This window comes from Equus asinus, chromosome 22, assembly GCF_041296235.1.
Source record: "Equus asinus isolate D_3611 breed Donkey chromosome 22, EquAss-T2T_v2, whole genome shotgun sequence".
NCBI lineage: Eukaryota > Metazoa > Chordata > Mammalia > Perissodactyla > Equidae > Equus > Equus asinus.
Genome location: NC_091811.1, coordinates 18,786,956 through 18,806,683, shown reverse-complemented (window position 1 = coordinate 18,806,683; position 19,728 = coordinate 18,786,956). Strand labels below are relative to the sequence as shown.

Below are 19,728 nucleotides of genomic sequence, written 5' to 3'. Positions count from 1 at the left end.
GCACAAGAATGTTTATAGCAGTTTCATTCATAATTGCCAAAACTTGGAAGAAACCAACGTGTCCTTCAGTAGGTGAATGGATACATAAACTGTGGTTCACCCAGACAATCGACTACTATTCAGTCTAAAAAGAAACGAGGCAGCAGGCCATGAAAAGACATGGAGGAACCTTAATGCATATTACTAAGTGAAAGAAGCCAATCTGAAAAGGCTACATACTGTTTGATTCCAACTATGTGACATTCTGGAAAAGGCAAAACTATGGAGACAATTAAAAGATCAGCAGTTGCGCAGGGGAGTAGGGTGATAAATAGACAGAACACAGAGTATTTTTAGGGCAGCGAAACTACTCTGCATATTATAATGATGGATATAGTCGTCATACATTTGTCTAAACCTATAGAATGTCTAAGACCAAGAGCAAACCCTAAAGTAAACTGCGAACTTTGAGTGATTGATGTGTCAGTGCAGGTTCATCCACGGTTAAAAAGGTACCATTCTGGTGGGTGATGTTGATAAGGGAGGAGGCTACGCATGTGTCGGGGCATGGAGTATATGGGAAACGTCCCCCTCAATTTTGTTGTAAACCTAAAACTGCTCTAAAATTCTTAAATTTAATTTAAAAATTAAAAATAATTTTTAAAATAAAAAAAAGAAAGAAAATACAGAAGAGCCTCAAGGAGGCAATGCCATGCAAGCACTGGCTACAGAAGTGGGTGCCCTGGCATGCTTGTCTGGTTGGCTTGACAGTGTTGTGGAGATGGCCCACCAGCAAGCAGAGAACGGGGTCATTAAGATGTCCTAGCGAACTAATTTCCCTCACTCACCAAGCAGCCTTTAATCATTTCACCTCCTATCAGTTTACCTATAGAGGGAGAATCCTCTGGTCATATTGAAGCGAGCACTCAGACCATCTGCCAGCTACATTTCTTCCTGGAAATGGAAAAACTTGAATTAAAAGTTAAATTGTTTCTCTAAAGTTGCAGACGTGCAACTCAGATTTTTTTTTTTTACAAGGTCTCTCTTTACATATTTGTATCATACAGGAACAAACAGTGGCTTCAGTGGGTCCTGTATGCCTGGTAATCTGTACATTTTGCAGCCTTACACCCTCTTCATTTACGTTCCCTCTTTAGGCAAATATATCCAGTCCTGTGGCCTTAAATACTGTCTGTATGAATAAGAGTCTCAAATTTATATATCTAGCCCTGACTTCTCCCCTGAGACTTACAAATCCAATTTATCTACTTGATATCTATACTTGAGGAGATCTCTACCTACAATCTAATGTGTTCACTATAGAACTTTGTATTTTTCTTCCCAAACCTGCTCCCTCCCCTTTCCCCTTACTCAGTTGATTCCTGCAGTTGCTGAGACCAGAAGTCATCCTTCATTTCTTTCCCTCCACTCTCTACATCCAATCTGGCAGCAAGTTCTACTGGTTGTACCTACAAAATATATACTGAATTTGTCCAACTTCTTCCATCTCCATGCTACCCTCCATCCTCTCCACTCCATCTCCACCCTAGACTAAGCCACGAGCATGTCACCTGGCTTACTGCAGGGGCTTCCTAACTGGTCCACCTGCTTCAGCTCCGACCCATCCCAGCCCCCCATACCCCTATGACCCATTCTTTACTCTGCAGCCGGAGTGATCTTTTAAAATCAAATCACATCACACCACTTTTCTGCTTAAAACTCCCCAGTGATTTCCTGTGGAACTTAGAATAAAATTCAAACTCTGCACCATAATCAGAAAAGATCCTCCTAGCCATGGCTCCTGACTACTTCTCCACGCCCTCTCCTGCTATTCCGCCTCTCCTTCACGCCAGAGCTCTTTCAACCTCAGATCAGAGCCTTCGCATTTGCCCCTGGGACCTGAACTGCGCTTCCCACTACAACTCCCCGTGGCGGGCTCCTCCCAGTCACTCAGATCACCTCTTAAGGTCTTTCCTGACCACCTATCTAACGTTGCCCTGACAAACCCTCCCCTTTACTCTCTAGTGCAGCATACAATTTTGATTTCTTCATAGCACATATAACTCAAATTTTCCCCTTTACTTGTTTATTCTGTCTCTCCTTCAGACCTAGCGTATAAGCCATCAGAGCAGGGACATTTGCCTCGTGAACTGTATGCCTGGTGCCCAAGCAGCACCTGGCATGACAGGCTTAGTAAATATTGGTTGGATTTTACTCGGGTTCAAAAGAGGTATCCGGCACTGACCACGCAAAAAAAGCATCTTCTTGGACACTTTCATGCCACCAAAAGCAGGCAAAGTAGATAAGCCTGGAGACCTTGCTTAAGAAGTTATCCCAACTCCCAAGCATTTTACTCAGACTTTTTCCTTCTTGTATCTACACGCTGTAGAAACGGCGGCCTCAGCCTGCCCAGCCCACTCTCCGGCCTGTGCCTTTGCACTGCCCCCCCTTCAGAGCCCAGGACACCACCTACCCCATGATCACCCAGGTGGTAGCCACCACTGCCTCCTGTCCCCCTCCCCCATGGTGTTTTATTTTTTCTATGAAAGTATTACACATGCACCAAAAATATTTGGAAATTACAGAGAAGTATGATAAAGCAGGGGAAAAAATCACTCAATCTTCACACTTTTAGCATATTGGGGTCTATTATTCTTTTCAATGCATTTTTGCTTGATAACCTATAAATAGTTTGCTAACCTTTTTTTTCTCATTATGCTGCTAGCATTTATTGTCACTAGAAACTTCCAGAAATAAACAGCTACATAATATTTCACTGTCTGGATAAGTTACTGAACCAGTTCTCTTTTCGATTTGTTTTTATTCTAATGTGGCCATAGACATTTATCTCCAAATATAAATATTTATTTACATTTTTTAATTTTTCCCCAGAATAGATACCCAGCTTGCTATGGCTCTTGATACAGTTCCTGATAAAACCAGGTAGAGCCAGATGAAAACTTTAGAAGCCCTAAGCATTGGAAAAACTATCAAATCCTCCCATGTCATTAATAATAAAAACAGTAGTAAACAATTATATAGCACCCTACATTGTCCTTTGTAGCAGTGACACAAGTGTAATAAATGCATGATTGTTAAATATCTGTCTTTCCTGCTAAACTATAAGCTCCATGAACGTACAAACCTGTCTGTCTTATTCACAGTATCTAGCATATATTAGGTGCTCAAGAATTACCGGACAGATGATGGCGAGTCAACACACCAATGAGAATTTGAAAGAGAGAGAAGAAGAAAACAGTTGAACACCCACCCTCCAAACACCCAGCCCCCACCACCCCAATTTCACACCTGGCAGAAAACTCATATCCACATCAGTTCCGTTTATTCTTCATACAAATATTTTACAGTTTTATTCTTAAATCATTTACACATATTCATACAAAGAAAAATAAATTTCAGGATGGAAGCTTGGGATCATGGTAATTTAAAAAAAAATCTCTCTGATCATTAGCTACTGAAGGCAAGGCAAGCGGCTTTGCAGTCGTCTCTGGGAGTCTGTATCTCCCACACAGGGGAAAGTGGAGAAGCAGCCAAACTGCTCTCCCTTCTTCCCTCAATCTTCACCTTATGGAGGTAATATGGGGGAAGGGGATTTTTCAACATTCTCCCCTAAAAACATTTCAGGAAGTACAGCAAAGGCTTATGGTAACACTGAACCCCCTCTTTGCTAGGAATTTGGCAAGATTGCAATTTCTGAACCAGCTTTCTAGAAGAGCTAGCTCAGTTCCTATTTGCAAGTCTTTCTAAGAGGAGGAGGGTTTGCTGAACTCACACAGCCCTTGGCCCACTTTCTCTGTCCTCCTACCAAAGGCCCCAAAACAGAGCCCTTGATCTGATCCCATCTGGTTCCTTCTAGGCTCATTCCACAAATGAGCCTTCCTCCTACCCCACACCCAGAAACTCTGTAGCAACTGACCCCAGCAGCTCCTGAGGACCCCTACAAGAGAGATGCTAGCCTTACTGCATGCAGCATCATACGTAAGGAATCTGAGCTACAGCCAGGAGAGGTCCAAGAATGACAGAACTCTGAGCGTCCCTATCAAAACTCAGCTCTACTGAGCCAAATCAACACTTAAATCAAAGAGGCCAACTTCTAAGACATCTCTTCTAGGTCGTCACCACAGAGGTGCAAGGAAGAACCACCTCCTGCATACAACTGCTCAACAAAGCTGTACTATTATCAATTCCCAGTATCAGTGTAGTAAAGGACAGACATTACAAATGTGGTAGACCCTATCAGAAACAGCAGCTGATAACAAGTTGCTCCCTATCTTCAGGTCCTACCCAAAAAGCAGCACCAAGAAAGGGCATGATGAACAGAGAGATCTGTGGCTGGATGTACAGCCCTTGAATTACCAAGGGACTCAGACAACACAGCTCATTTTCCTACAATTATGTAAGAACTAGAACACAGATTACCCACCCCTACATTGAGGCAGCTCCTGAGAGGCCACACTGCTTGTGGTCATCAGCCCACCCCCTTGGTAGGCCCAACTGGGGAGAGGGAGTCACATCCAGAGCAGGGACCCCTCCAGGTGGACACTCACAGGGCAGTCCATCCCACTGTCACTGGGGCAGGCCAAACATAGCTAGGAGGGTGGACAGATCCCGGGCATCAGCTGCCCCATAGGCATCGCTCTGGCCTAACATAGACAATGACAATCGCAGGGTGCTCCAGATGTTCTCTGACATGGCACCCCCTTCACCCTGAGGGCCCCGGCTTTTCCTCTGCATGTTCAGGGCCTCCAAAAAGTGTTCCACAGCCTCCCTGTAGGGAAGAGGAATGAGACTTGGTAAATAGAACATCAATGGAAGGAGAGAGGTCAGCTGGCATGGGGAGGAAGCAAGCTGGGGCTAGTTAGTCAATAACAGGATCACAGAATGAGGAGCTTGGGCCAAAGGCAGGGAGAAAGTGCATTCATTTATTACTCAATAGATCCTCTCACCGGTGAGCCCCAAGGTTGATACAGCTGATGCCCAGGTTATAGCGGGAGCGTATATAGCCAGGCTGTAGCTCAAGGGCCCGGCGGTATGCAGCTACGGCTTCTTCACTCTGGTTTCCATTGGCCAAGGTGGCCCCTAGCTTATTCCACAGCAAATAGTCCTGGTATAGGGATGGAGAAGGGTTAGGAACAGGACCCAGATTCAGATCAAATTCTGCCCATTCCTCCCCCTGGTTCACCACTCTGCTTAGCTAATATATGTTACTATCCCATTCCTTTTGTGGCCACAATGTAACCACTCTCACGCCCTGCAGACTCCCTTGAGTCCAGATCACCCTGTACTCCCACCCTTCTTTCCCCAGTTCTCCCAAGGCAATCAGTACATGGAACATAGGAATGAAACATTCCATGACTTCAACAGTCCTAACAAATGATTCTCCAGCAAGATACAGAGTCATGTCCCATTTCCATTCTTCCCCTGAAGCTCACATCGGGACGAACGCTGAGGGCAGCCGTGAAACAGTCCACTGCCTTGTCATACTCCCCACTCAGGTTGAAAAGGACTCCCAAGCCACACTGCACATCAGGGTCAATGGATGTAGGATCCAGGCGCACAGCTGCCAGGAAGAGCTCCTTCACTTCAAGAAACAGGGAGCTGTATGAGGAGCGGAAAAGGCAAAAAGGAGATGGATAGGTATGTCTATATTCCTACCCCTCCAAAAGAATTCCTTAATTCGTAATCATATCCTCAAGATTCATCAATCTATCAGCCACCCTTCCTACTCCCAAATTCCAACTTAGAAGCCTGTTTTTCTGCTTCAGCCCAGCACTGGACTGCAGAATGCAGACCTCCTTCAAGTTGAACCTGGGTCTCTCATCCCACTCTTAGACCCCTGAATCTCAATCTATCTGCACTTCCAAAATCAAGGTCCTCCTCCTACTCAGGTTACATTCGTCATCCCAGGAACCCCTCATACTCACTCAGACAACAGAGATCCCAGGACGCGCTTGCTGTGGCCCAGCGCTACCCCTCCAGCCCCTTCTTCACCAGGCACCACCAGATGGGCATAGGCTGGTGTGTAGCGCAGCCAGTCTCGCAGAGTTTCACAGGCCTGCCGCTGCAGGGATTCGTTGGTGAAGCTTACAGCCAGCGCCATCAGTGCCGTCCGGTTATCTGGCTTTAGCTCCAGACACCTGTTTGGACAGAGACAGGCAGAGCCAGTATTGCAGTGACACTGGCACCCATCAGGCACCTTGGAATCCAAGCCAAGCTTCAGAATCCAGAGTCATCATGGCCTCTCCTGCCAAATCCCTCAGATTAAGATATAGAGGAATCCTCTACATGTGAGTTACTAATAGTTACAGATCTCAGAAGGGGAAAGTTTTAGCAGCCAGGGAACCAGCCAGGGTCCCATAAATAAAATCAAAAGCTGATGAACGAGTGGAAGCAGTTATCTCCAATTCACTCTAAACCTTAGAGTTTCACCGTAAGAAAACATTGGTTAGTGGCCATAAGGAAAACGAGGATCTGAGTCTGGGCTCCTATCACACTAAAGTCTATTTAGAGAGCCCTGGAACCACCTCATCCCACCTTTCAGGGTACTCACTTCCGCAGCGCGCTGATGGCTAACAGTTCTTGTTCATTCTCTGCCTGGGTGGTACCCAGATACTGCCAAGCCTAGAGAGAAGATGACAGATTCCATCACCTCTGTATGCACCTTTCCATCCTCCCTTCCTCTGGCTTCCCCTACTCACCAGCAAGCTCTCACCCTCCCACCCCAGGCCATCACAAAGGCCCTAATCCATCTGTACTACTCTTTAGGACTTCCCTCAAAACTGGAGGAAGCAGTCTCCAATTTGGAGTCAGAATAATGAGTCACTCACTTCCATGTGCTTAGGATCTTGCTGCACAGCTGCCTCAAAGAGCAGCACAGCATTCGGCAGGTCCCCCTCCTGCAGTCGCCGCAGCCCTTCCTCGAAAGGCTGGGGGTGGTCACGCAGGGGGTTCTCCTCCTCAAACTGGTACCCCTACAAGGAAGAGAAGCCAAGTGAGAAACTGTCTAAGAGGGAGGAGTCACAGTCAGAGCAGCAGGAATGAGAGATGACAACCGAGAGAGGTGAAGAAGCTGAAGGCCTCCAAAACAGTATTTGAATTAAATGCTGGCAAATTTTCCATATCATAAAGGAGATCGTCTATGACTACAGTAAAATCATTCAGGATTGTGCTCACGCTCCTATCTCCTGTTCACAACAACTGGAAAGCTGGGCAAGTGTACAAGCTCTGATCCATGCTGGGAATAATCTAATTTCAGGAAGTCTTTATAGGCCTGTATTTCCACATCCTGGACTTCTCACCACTGGACAGAACACATTTCTTAACAGGATCTGCTTACAGTAATGAGAGAGGTTCCCCTTAGCTGTTCAAAGGGCATTTCTTGTTATCCTGCAATAGTGTGAGAATGTATAAAGGAAAAGCAATTTGGAGTCAGAGGCCCTGCCAATCAAATGCAACTGTTAATCTAGCTCATGAAGTTGCTATGCACGTTCAGGCACTCTGAAAATTTTAATTTATTCCCCAATTTCATTCTTAAAAGTTATTAACATTAATCTGTCTCTGACTGTATGAAAGCTACATCCCAAAATCCTGATGGCAGAAAACACTTCGGAAAGATACTGTTCTCTTCTAGCTGAGGATTTCTCATTTGAGGGAAGAGTTACGGTGCTAAGTGCGAAGCTTTGTCTACTGGTACTTCATGTCAGGCAGAGAGGTAATCTGGTAAAATGGGTGTCACTAGTAACCCATATGACTCGGGACAAGCAAATAAAATGTTCCTTTTGGGGGAGTAAATGGTTACCATCACAAAACAATATACCAGAATGAAAAGAAGATGCAAAATACCAGGCAGGGCTCTTCTAAATATAGTTAAGGACAAATTAGAATGAAACTGTACATAATAAAGACATGAGTGAGGCCCTTTTTCAATATTACTGTGTAACTGCTGAAGAACCAGAAACACTAAATCTTACCAGTAAAGTTCTAAACCGTTATAAGTCATCAGACTGAAATTATTTCTGACAATATAAAAATTAAATAATTACAGTGGAGGCTTAAGCAGCAAGACACAGTATAAGAAATGGATTTAGGGTAAATGTTTAAAGAGTATACTCATGTTGAGAATAGGTAATGTTCCTAGCACATTTTTGTATAATATGAAAACTCCGAAGGTAAAAAATGACCCTAGACGGGGCTGGCCTGGTGGCGTAGTGGTTAAGTTCACGTGCTCCACTTTGACAGGCCAGAGATCACAGGTTTGGATCTGAGGCTCGGACCTAGCACCATTCATCAAGCCATGAGTGGTCTGGGGCATGCATCCCACATAAAATGGGGCAGCATCCCACATAAAATAGAGGAAGATTGGCACAGATGTTAGCTCAGGGCCAATCTTCCTCACAATAAAAAAGGAAAAAAAAAAGACTCTAGAACAGGGATCAGCAAGCCTTTTCTGTAAAGGGCCAAATAATAAATACATTTTATCACAACTACTCAACTCCACCATTGTAGTGAGAAAGCAGTCACAGACATATGTAAACACATAAGCATAGCTGTGTTCCAATAAAACTTTATTTATGGACACTGAAATCTGAATTTTATATAATTTTCACATCACAAAATATTACTTTTCATTTTTTTAACCATTTAAAAATGTTAAAACCATTCTCGGCTCACAGGCCTATAAAAATAGGTGGCACGCCAGATTTACCCACAGGCCACAGCTTGCTGACCCCCTACCGTAGACAACTAGAGTTCAACAAAATACATCCTTCTGCATTCAACCTCAACTATGTCCATCACCAATCCATGTTTTAAGTCACCCTGTAGGAAACAGAGATCACTGTCACCTATCACACATTTTCCTAACGAAAGTAATTCCTGCTTCTCAGAGCTCTTGAGAGCATCAAAGGAGAATATTCACCAAAGCCCTACCAAAAAGCTTGAAATGCTATGTTTAAAGAAGTATTATCCTCGGCAGACAATGTAACAAATCAATGCCATCATGTTGCAACCACGGGGTTCTCTGAGTACATGCCTGTCCATGATATCTATAAGCCTTCAGGTTTCATCAATTGCTGATCAGAGAGGGACTTTTCAAAATTAGAATATTTGCAAAGTTGAGGGAAAAAAGAGTACTCTGGAGGAACCTTCCACAACCCACTGAACACAAGATGAGCTTGGGGTCGCTGGTGCATCCTAAACAGTCTACTCCAAGCCAGTCATCAGGTCTGATCCACTGTCTGGTCTATTCCAAAATCTCACAGGATCAAACTGCAAAAACAGGAGCACTACTTAGAGACACCACTAAGCAGAGAAGCTTCTCCTGTATGCTAACAGTATGCAATATCTGCTTGAGCCATAGGTGCTAAGTTGTCTTGAAACTTTAGACACCATCAACAAAAAATAGTACATTCAGAGACCCATGAATTTATCTGAAAACCAGCATCAGATCCACATCCAAAAAAAAAGGTACTATTGACATATAATTCAGTAATAGTTAGCATAAAGCCAAATAAAATCCTAACTGTTCATGATTAGTGAGTAATAAAGTACAGCATATTTTGGTGGAACATTAACGCAAACGTTTCCAATACTAATTTTGCAATAATCCAAGGTATCAATGATAATCAAATAGGGTTCAGGAATCTAAAAACATAATTATATTTTTAAGTTTTGAATTAAAAAATTTATTCCACCTGGCACGTCATTAATATGGAAGTACAAAGAGGAAATGCTAATACAAAATTAGCACTATGTCTATATTTATCAAAAGCATGGAAATTTTTATCTAAAACTTATAACTTGCCATAAAATCAATGGGGCTTCTGCAACTTACCAAATTGTTGATACAAGTTAATAAAAGTATTATCTCCAGGTATTTCCTTCAGTTCTTGCTCATCAGAATTCTATGAAAGAAACCCCTATCATGGCAAAACATAGAACTTACCAAGAAGTAAGCTCTCTTTTCTATTACGTAACAGAACAGCTCTCAGGAAACTGGGCTAGAATAAGATTCATAATTTTCCTAGTACTAGGTTTTTCATTAGCTTTCAAAGTGTAACCTTTTCTAAGTTACCTTGAACTTTATTCTTCCCTATCTTTGCACATCTCTCTTCCATCAAGACCCACCTCTAGCATCTGCTTTACATCTCAGGGCCTGGCTCTAGCCCCAGAATCCTTCCCCGACCAGAACGAAGCTGAGAAAGACTTCATTACTCACCTCCCCAGTTCCTCTTTTGCATTTTTCAAAACCAAGAAATTCTCTCCCTTCTCCCTCATGCCTCAACTCAGCAGCTCAATTATTAACCACATCCCCAAATACCCTACAACCCACTTGTAGCTTTTTTTTTCAGAGTGAGATCTCTGAAATAACATACAGCTCTAAGTCAACAGTATATGCTATACGTAAAATTCGATCATCTTTCACCAATGACTGCTGGGAAATTTTCCTCACATTTAAGTTACTTAATATAATTCTTTGAAAACACCCTAAATTGGGGCAAGTAGTGAGTATCTACAGGAGGAGATTAGAATTTAAAATAAACCTATGAGTTAAAAAAGTAAATAGATATTAAGATATGGAGGCACAGAGACAGTCTACTAACTACCACTCTCTACCAAAGGAGTTATCAATCTTCCCAGAATATTCTCCACCAACCTCCAAAGCAGAACTCCTTCATCTGTGCTCTTAATACAAGATGTGCAAATCTCTATCATAGGTATTATGTCACTGCATTATTATTTGACAAAGGTGGTCTATTATTTAATAATAACCTTTATATGCCAAGAATAAAGCATACACTCAATTACTGCAGGAGAGCAGGGGCAAGGCAATGATGCAGACCTTTTATGGAAAGGGGCTCAAAAACTAATTACCTGAAAGCAGGTACCCTTCAAATTCGGGTTTAATGGAGAGACAATGGAAATCCTACAGTCTGAAAAACTAGTTCTTACCTTATCATAGGAAGCAGACATGAGATCATCATAGTCAGAAAGCCAGGGGTGAGCCTCAGCATCCCGTTTTGCCATCTCCTCCAACTCTGCCTGCAACTTGTCCCAGAAATCAACATCAGACTGTAAGAAAGGGAGGCAGACAGAAAGAGGAGATCCATCATGACCATCCCACCTCACTCTTAGCTCCATCTTAGGATGTATTCCCTAAGGCAGCAGTTCTTAAATTTCAATGTGTTTAAGATCATCTGAAGAGCTTTCTTAAAATGCAGATTCCTAGATCCTACCCCCAGGTTCAGATTCAGTAGTCCATCTGAGGTGATGCCTAGGAATTTGCATTTTTGAACGGCACCCACTCCAAGCAATCCTAACACAGCTGATCCAGGAACAGTGTGAAATACAGCGTTCATCATCTTTGATGTTAATACACCCACTCTCTCCAACCACGTGTTTTTTCTTGGGGCATCTGCTCCTGCACTGCCTGTTCTCACCTCTATAGCTGACTTGGCTCGTTCAAACTCCATATCAAGGGCAGATGTGTTTACTGGTCTTGTGAACTGGTCAACCCAAGCATCTGATGTACCCTGTGACAAAGAAGGATGGTCATACCACCACCAATGACTTTCTACCAACTAAATACCCATTAAACACCACCAACCTGGACACTTCTGAGAATAATATTCTCAGAATCTCTTTCCCACCCACTCAGGACTTGGATGCTACCAAAACAAGCTGGCAATAAATCTCTTCCCCATCTGGGAACACTGAACACTGAACCCACGGCTTGGGGCACCAGCCACCTCTGAAGTGGGACTGGGAAGTGACAATGTCCTACCTGCTGCTGTATAAACTCTGCTGCCCACTGTTCTGCCTGAGCTCGGCCCGACCCTGCACCGGACTCCAGGGACACCTGGCCCTCGCCAATCTGCCGCACGAATTTCAGGAACTGGGGCACAGAGACACACATAGGCCACTTGGGAGAGGATTTCCAGGTGTGCACTCTCAGCCATGCCCAAGAGGAGCCTGCACTTGCCCCTCCCCCTGACCTTCTCTACCTGCAGACGAGATATGCTAACGACCCTAAAAAACGGAGAGAGCAAAAAGAAAAGGGTTTCTGGCTCTAAGCTTTGAGAAGCCACAGAAAAGACAAAGGGTTAGTAGGCAAGGAAATGAGGGAATGCATAGTGGAAGGAAGAGGCAGGATCCTAAGTCTCTGTTCTCCAGAAAGGAAGGAACAGACCTAGGATCTCACCTCCTTATCTTTAAACTAAACTAGGTAAGACAAGCAAAACTCTCGACTTGTAAGACCAGCTCTACTGGCAAAGCAGCAGTGGGATGTGGCTCACCTCAGAGTTAGCCAATTTGGGGTCATCCACCTTGGCCACAAAGTCACTGGCTGTATGCTGCAGATCCTCCTCTGGATGATATTCATCATTCCTGGAACAGGTCAGGACAAGTTAATTTTACACATTAGTCTTCCACCACCTTCCCCATGCTATTCCCCACTCCTAGCCCATGGCAATTACAGTTCTTAGTGGGGAAAAGAGAAGGCAATCCTATTCCACTCTCTTGCTGAGGACCTACAAATTCCAATTTACATTAAAGAAGGACATTTTGGTAGAAGCGGCCAAGGGCTAGCTACATCCTTTTCTCTCTCCCTTTCCCAAACATATCTTTGCACAGAAAAGGAGTAGACAGTAGCAGGCTCCAAATTAAAAAGGAAACAGGGTGCATAAGGTAAAGTTACAAACTTGACGTTAGGATAGTTAGGGTTTTTGATTCGATTATATCCATAGGGGTAATAATACAAGTGGAAACCTTAAGGTAGAAAATGAGGGGCTGCAAGTTGGTTTGAGAAGGTGAATGGAGGAGGTTGGGGGAGGCTGGGAAAACTGTCCAATACTCTTTCCACAGGGTCCCAAAAGAAGTAGCTGGACTCACCAGCGATCACTGGCAGCTGTTCCCTCAGGCTCTCCCAGCCACAGCTTCTCCTCTGACTGTTCCAGATATTCCTCAGCCCAGCGGGCAGGGGACACAGACAAAGGGTCTGCAAGGAGCAAAGAGTTGGGGAAATCACACAGGCTCAGTGACAGATCAGGGAAAGACAGAGAACTATACATACTCAGCTGGTCCTCTGAAACAAGCAAAGCAGGTGAAATCCTACTGAATCCCTCAGAGACTCCTGGTCAAATAAATACTGCTAAATTTTCAATATCCAACCCACTCCCAAGGGGCCTGACGCAGAAGTTTACTGAGCTGGGAACAGGAGGCCAAATAAGGGGGCTCAGGAAAGGAGTAAGGACCAAACCCTTCTGCTTAAACAGACCTCAATGAAAAATAGCAGGCACTAGGGCCTCCGCCTTCCTCGAAGGTACTGCAGGGAACGGATAAGGAGCTAAGGGAGAATGGAAGAGCTCCTGTTCCTTCACCAAACCTCTGGTCTATTCTCCACCTACAGAGTTCACACCCTCCCAATGAAACGAGCCTCATATTTCACCTTAATATACCTACCAAGAGAATCTGAGAAGCAGAATGCTGGGCTATAATTAAAAATACATGGGTCCACTCTTCCCACTGGATGTTTGTTTTTTTCATTTTTTAATTGAGATGTAACATACAAACATGAAAGTACATAAAATGTGCCAAACTTGAGTATACTGCTTCATTCATTCCTACATATGAATACAGTCAAATCACCACCACCCAGACCAAGATATAGAGCATTTACAGTTCCCCTGCAGACTCCCTCAGGCCTCCATCCCCCAGGATAAACACTATCCTGACTTCTGTCACTTTTGATTTGTTGTAAGGGCTAGGTTTTTAAGCCTAATTCTAGAAACTGTCTTAGAAGCTCCAGTGACAAAGGGCACCACTGCAACATCAAAATAAACATATCAAGGCCCCAGACTGAATAAAGGTGCTTAACTGTTTCGTAACCTCCTGGACTCTGCCCTTTACTACTCTGGGGCCAGAAAAAAAAACAATGAGACAGAGTACTCAAAGGGCCCTGAAGAACGAGTCAACACAGAGAAGGCATGAGCCTGCCGTGTTCTTTCCTTCTGCTCTACATACATATCTTTACAAACCAGATACTGAAACGGTCATCCTGTCTGTGTCCCCAATTTGAAGGTTTGTTACTGCTTTTAACACTGAGGAGGCAGATTTATCCCCTCAGTATTAACGTATAAGAGAACTTTCTATTCCATTTAACTGAGACTTTGCCTGAATAATTTCACCAAAGGAATCTCAACATCTGAGAAAGTAATGCCAAAAGCTGAAAAAATGAAGGATCAAGACTTTCAGAATATACCTAATTATAAATAATAAGTAATATATTACCAATACAATAAACGACATGGTAGACAACTTTTTTGATCATGGACTCTGTCTCTCAATTTGAAGGACTCTCAACACTCACATCCAGATTTCCCTCACTACTTCTTACAGGCAACATTTCTCTTTCCTTTGCCCCAACTAGACTGTTGACTCTAAAATGGAGACCTAATAAGGAGATGATTAGTACTTAAACAGATTTTATAAAGCCTCTTAGTCCCTTTGTCCTATTCTGTTGAAAAATATCCAGTCCCTCCTCCTTACTCTCAACTAGAGTGTTCTGCAAAAGTATATTCGGGCCACAAGTGCTCCCCAAATTACAGAGAAGACCGTTTCTGTGAAAAGGTCCTCTCAAGAACAAAAAGCCATAGGAAAAATATGAAGCATCTGTACTTTAAAACAGACATGAAATAGATTAGAAAAAAGTCCCAGAGGTGAGAAAAGGCATCCTCAAATAGCTATAATTTGGTATTTGGCAATATTCGCCACAAGACTCAGAATTTTCTAGCATTGGGAACCTGCTCCAACAAAGCAGTCAAAATAAAATAATCAAAAGATCACCATTTGGCCTTAACGATATTTTTTGAGAAATTCTTACAGAAAAGCAGACCTATTTGGATACCTCTGAGATTGAAGCAACTCAGGCCTACACAAAGGCAGGAACTATCCTAGTCACATAGATTGGTAGAGTTAGAACCAACTTAGATACCAAATATTCAATTCAGAATGTTCATCTCATATAGTTTCTCAATGTGTGCTCATTCCATCTTGGCACATCTACCCTAAGCTCAAAAGTCAAAAACTCAGAACTTCCTACCCTTATCCACAAAAGTTTGCATTTTTGCTAAATACTACAGGGGTAAAGAATGTAGGTTCTAGAGTGAGCCTAACTGCATTTATATCCCAATTTCACCATTTATTCACTGTATATCTTCAGACAAGTTACTTAACTCAGAGTTTCCATCTCCTCATCTGTAAAACAGAGATAATTGCTACCTAATAGGGATTCTTGTGAAGACCAAATAAGATACTGCATTTGTAAAGCACAGAGTAACAAATATTAGCTATTATTATCATTACTCTCTGCTCATGCCAAATCCACACCAAAAGTAGAAAACACCACAATGAGATTGGTATTCCATTTATTCCATAGCCTCGTCCTCTACCATGCAGAGGAATGCCAATCATCATCTGCTACAGCTGCCCACTGCCTTTCCTATCAAAGTGCATGTTTATCTCTCACGATCATCGTATGAACTTCGCGTACCATGCTGGCTGAGCCTGTCTAAATTCAAAACTCCTTAAAGATGGGTTTCATCCCTAGAGCTGAGCAGTCGCAAAATGGAGAATGATTTGGCCCAGAAGACTGGGAGGTGAAGGGGAGCAGATTCCATCAAGAAATATGGCAGGCTAAAACATGAGCTTCATGTGGTGATGGAATAATTCTGTATCTTGATTGCGGTGGTGGTTACACAAATCTACACATATGATAAAACTGTATAAAACTATAAACACACACAAATAAGGGCGTGTAAAACCAATGAAAGCTAATAAGTTCTGGACTGTCCCAATGGCAATTTCCTGATTTTGATTTTGAACATAACTAACAGTTATGCAAAACTTTACCACTGGGGAAAATGGAATGAAAGATACACAGAACCTTTCCGTATATATTTTGCAACTTCCAGTGAAACTATAATTATTTCCAAGTAAAACATTAAAACAAGAAAGCAACTGAGCTTCAAGGTTGCTTTTAAACCTGATTCTAGAATCCTAACAATGGGTATTTAAATATAATAAGGATTTAAAGAATATAACCTCCTCTCATCTCGAAGAATGCTTATCCATAAAGCAATCAGTAACCTATATCATCAATATAATAATATCAGCCACAAATGCTCTGAGGATAACAAAAAATGAATTACTAGGAGATCAATTTCTTTTAGTTCTTTCTCCCAGATCTCAATTCATTCGTTCAATAAATATTTAAGGTCCACTACATACAAAGCAATATACTACTGCAATAGGACACTTTTATGAAGGCAGACCCCAAACAGCTCAACTTCCCTTTCCAGCCTCCCATGTCCCTCCCTCTGTAAGCAGGCACAGTTCCAAAAGAATACACAAAACAGAGAGAAACATCTCCCAAAGTGGATCTAACAGGTAAGACAGGTCCAACATGTTTTTCTATAGATGTTTTTTGTTTAAAGGTTAAGGAAGATCATACAGGCGGCAAGTAATTCAGGTATCTGTAACACAAATCTCATCTAAACACTCATAACAGCAATGATTTTTTTCTGAGTTATCAAAAATGAGGGGGCGGCCCCATGGTGTAGTGGTTAAGTTCAGTGCACTCAGCTTTGGCAGCCCAGGCCCACAGGTTAAGATCCCAGGTGCAGACCTATACCACTTGTCAGCCATGCTGTGGTAATGACTTACATATAAAGCAGAGGAAGACTGGCACAGATGTTAGCTCAGGGCTAATCTTCCTCAAGAACAAAAAGAGGAAGATTGGCAATGGATGTTAGTTCAGGGCTAATCTTCCTCAGAGAAAAAAAAAATGAATGATGTCCACATATTACAACACAAGTCTCTCTGTGATAAAAGATAGCACTTAAGTCTAAGGTTTGTATGAAAAACTGAGTTTCAGTCTGGTGAGCTTTGCTACTGCGCAGATTTTCACTTGAGGCAATTCCATAGAGAAGATTCTAAATGATGGTGTAATAATTCTAAGCATAAAGCCTAGAGTCAGACAGATGTGAGTTTGGAATATCATCTGTTACTGAATGATTCTGGACAACGTATTTAACCCTTCCACATTTAAGTTTTCTTATCTATAAAATGGGGGAAAAACACCTACCTTGTAAGTGTTACTGTGAAGATCAAATGTGTTGAAGAAAATAAAGTACAAGCATTATTAACGAAACCAAGAGCACCTCCTGTTCTATTTGAAACTCCAGCTTAGGTGGGAAAGGGAGTCATGATAAAAGACATCAATAGCTTTTATTAAAGGTTTGTTTTAGTCGTTACATTTGGGGGTTTTCCTCTTGTGCGTGGAGGAAGCCCTATCTTTTGGAGAATAAAAGTGATGGAAGGAGGAAAAAAAATGATAGGGAGAGAAACCAATTAGATCCCATTAATCATCTCAGGAAAATTTAGGATCTATGATGATGTGAGCACCCTGAGAGTCTAGAATCTTTGTAACTTTCTCCGTTTGTATCTCTTGTTGTTATTATTTCTTAAATTGGAAAAAGGCTAACAGTGCTTCTCTTTGAGAGCAATCAGGAAGAGGAAAGCTGAAGAGAATGCCCTTCCCCCAGGCCCCTTATCAGAAGGCTTACAGGGGAAGAATCAATCCCAAGGGATGCTGTGAGCATGGATGCTCTGAGGGAAAATTAGGCTGGGACTTTAAAGAGTTTAAGTTGCAGGCCTGGCAGCACGGCATAACGGTTAAGGTCACAGGGTCTGGGGTCATTCAAACCCCAACTCCACCACTTACAAAGCCGCGTCACCTTGGGCAAATTACTTAACCTCTAAGCCTCGGTTTTCTTATCTAAACACTAGGAATAAAACAGTAACTACCTCAAGGATTCTCACAGGGATTAAACAGATAAAGCATTTAAGGCACTTAACACAAAGCCTAGAATATGTAAGCAAACATTAGCTATTATTATTAATTTTTATTATTATCATCAAGGTATGGTCTTTGCCCTCCAAGACCTTATACTTCTGGCTCTTGAAATCCACAATTCCACTTCCCAAGGCCCCAACTCTGTTCAAGATGATAATACCAGAATCCCACGGGCTGTGCTAAATTACTTCTCTCTTCCTGGCAAAACTGCCATCTATCCAATCTGTGGATCCTCTCCATCAGACTACGGTAAAAAGTTCCAGATAACAAAGAAGTAGACCTAACTCGTGTTCTGTCTTCTCTCTCTCTCTTACACATATATATATATCTCCAAAATCTCTTATCCAGTTCAAACCCAGCCCTCTGTTTACTGTTTCATTCCCTATTATCACCTAAGGGAAGTCAGGTTCAGTGCCCTCTAGAAGGGAATCAAGGGTCCAAAAAAGCCATAGCTGCTGAAATCACTCTATATGCCAAGAGGAATTAGCTAACGGTGTAGAACTTTGATTGCCCCATGGAAACCATTTTAGATTTTCCCAAGACAAACCTCACCTGTAACTTCAGAGATGAATTCTTGGGACCAGTCAGTCTCATTATAATCCTGAGTTACATCCACAGCATCTCCAGCTGCAAGAAACTCCTGGGCCCAGTTCTCAGACAAGGCCAAGTCTGCGACAGCAGGGGCTTAAGAGAGAGAAAGAGAGAGAACTAAGAAAAAGAAATATGTATCATTCTATCATGCCTAAGGAACCCTGAGTGCACAGGAAAACACTCCGTTCCTTTTGTCTCTTTCAGCATCTCAGTCCCCCAACGTCAACAGCATCCAAATATGGAACCCCCTTGGCCCTATCTGCAGAGAAAATGGTGATCTCCCCTCCCACCAGACTCTGGACCCACCTCTCTGGGGTGCCTGGCGGAAGTTTGACTGTTCAATCTCCTGCATCTCTGCCAGGAGGTCATCCATTTTGAAGGTCTGAGGGGCACGGGATACAAGTGGTGCATTGTGGTCCTGGAGGAATTCAGCCACCAACTGTGAGAAAAGAGATGGTGAAATGAACCCAGCAAGAGACAGTGCCCATTGGGTGTCAAATATAAGGAAAAGGAAACACAAAAACTACAGATGTGGAAATATAGAATACATTTTAAAAAACAAGCAGGAGGCAAATGTCGTTTGGTCAGAAAAGTCGAAAGACTGAAATACAGGTAAGTCAAGTTTAAAATAAAAACACAATGGGCAAAAGAAAAAGGCTATAGAAGAGACTGGTATATTTACCTCATCTTCAGAGGCTACTCCTAATGGCTTAGAGACCTAAGACAGAGAAGAAAGGGAGGCAATATGGCAGAGTGGTGAAAGTCACAGACACATAACTCAGTTAAACACAGGTTAAAATTCCAGCTCTACCATTTATATGACCTTGAGCAAGCTGCAAAATTTCTCTGAGCCTCGGTTTCTTCATCTATAAATGTTGCCTTCATCTATATAAAGACATACAGTACTTAGTATAGTGTTTAGCAAACACTCATTAAGTGGTAACTACCATATACTACCATTTGCAACACAACAGAGAAGGCAGTTAGCCCCAAGCGTCCCTGCACCCTCCATCCCAGGCCGCCACTTGGACTTTCCACCTCAAGAACACTCACCGCCTCAGAGGCTGGGGTTCCCGGGGGCCAAGGGCCAGGCCTCAACCCCTCCTGCCGAAGGGCCTTGTCCTGGGTAAAGTGGCCGGCCAGCTTCATGAGCGGGTTGGCACCCCCGCATTCGGCCTCCACCAGCTCCCGCATTGCCATGGTGACCGCCAGCTCTCTGATGGGCA

At 42.9% G+C, this 19,728-nt stretch overlaps 1 protein-coding gene across 16 annotated transcripts in view; it reads right to left on the bottom strand.

The window, feature by feature from the left end:
* Positions 1–3,305: 3,305 nt before the first annotated feature.
* The window catches only part of PEX5 (peroxisomal biogenesis factor 5), an 18,088-nt gene continuing 1,665 nt past the window's right edge, over positions 3,306–19,728 (bottom strand). For 4 of the 16 annotated variants that reach the window (XM_014866509.3, XM_014866507.3, XM_014866516.3 and 1 more), the window contains exons 2-16: positions 19,556–19,718; positions 19,185–19,220; positions 18,809–18,941; positions 18,464–18,595; positions 12,889–12,994; positions 12,294–12,384; positions 11,783–11,893; positions 11,439–11,531; positions 10,951–11,070; positions 6,828–6,971; positions 6,551–6,621; positions 5,925–6,137; positions 5,433–5,598; positions 4,947–5,104; positions 3,306–4,768 (exon numbers count right to left, since the gene is read on the bottom strand). In XM_014866509.3, coding sequence (XP_014721995.1) covers positions 4,567–4,768; positions 4,947–5,104; positions 5,433–5,598; positions 5,925–6,137; positions 6,551–6,621; positions 6,828–6,971; positions 10,951–11,070; positions 11,439–11,531; positions 11,783–11,893; positions 12,294–12,384; positions 12,889–12,994; positions 18,464–18,595; positions 18,809–18,941; positions 19,185–19,220; positions 19,556–19,702 — 1,923 coding nt within the window. In that variant the 5' untranslated portion in view covers positions 19,703–19,718 and the 3' untranslated portion in view covers positions 3,306–4,566. The remainder of the gene's footprint in view (positions 4,769–4,946; positions 5,105–5,432; positions 5,599–5,924; positions 6,138–6,550; positions 6,622–6,827; positions 6,972–10,950; positions 11,071–11,438; positions 11,532–11,782; positions 11,894–12,293; positions 12,385–12,888; positions 12,995–18,463; positions 18,596–18,808; positions 18,942–19,184; positions 19,221–19,555; positions 19,719–19,728) is intronic. The other 12 variants (XM_070494010.1, XM_014866513.3, XM_070494009.1 and 9 more) reach the window with 4 other exon arrangements.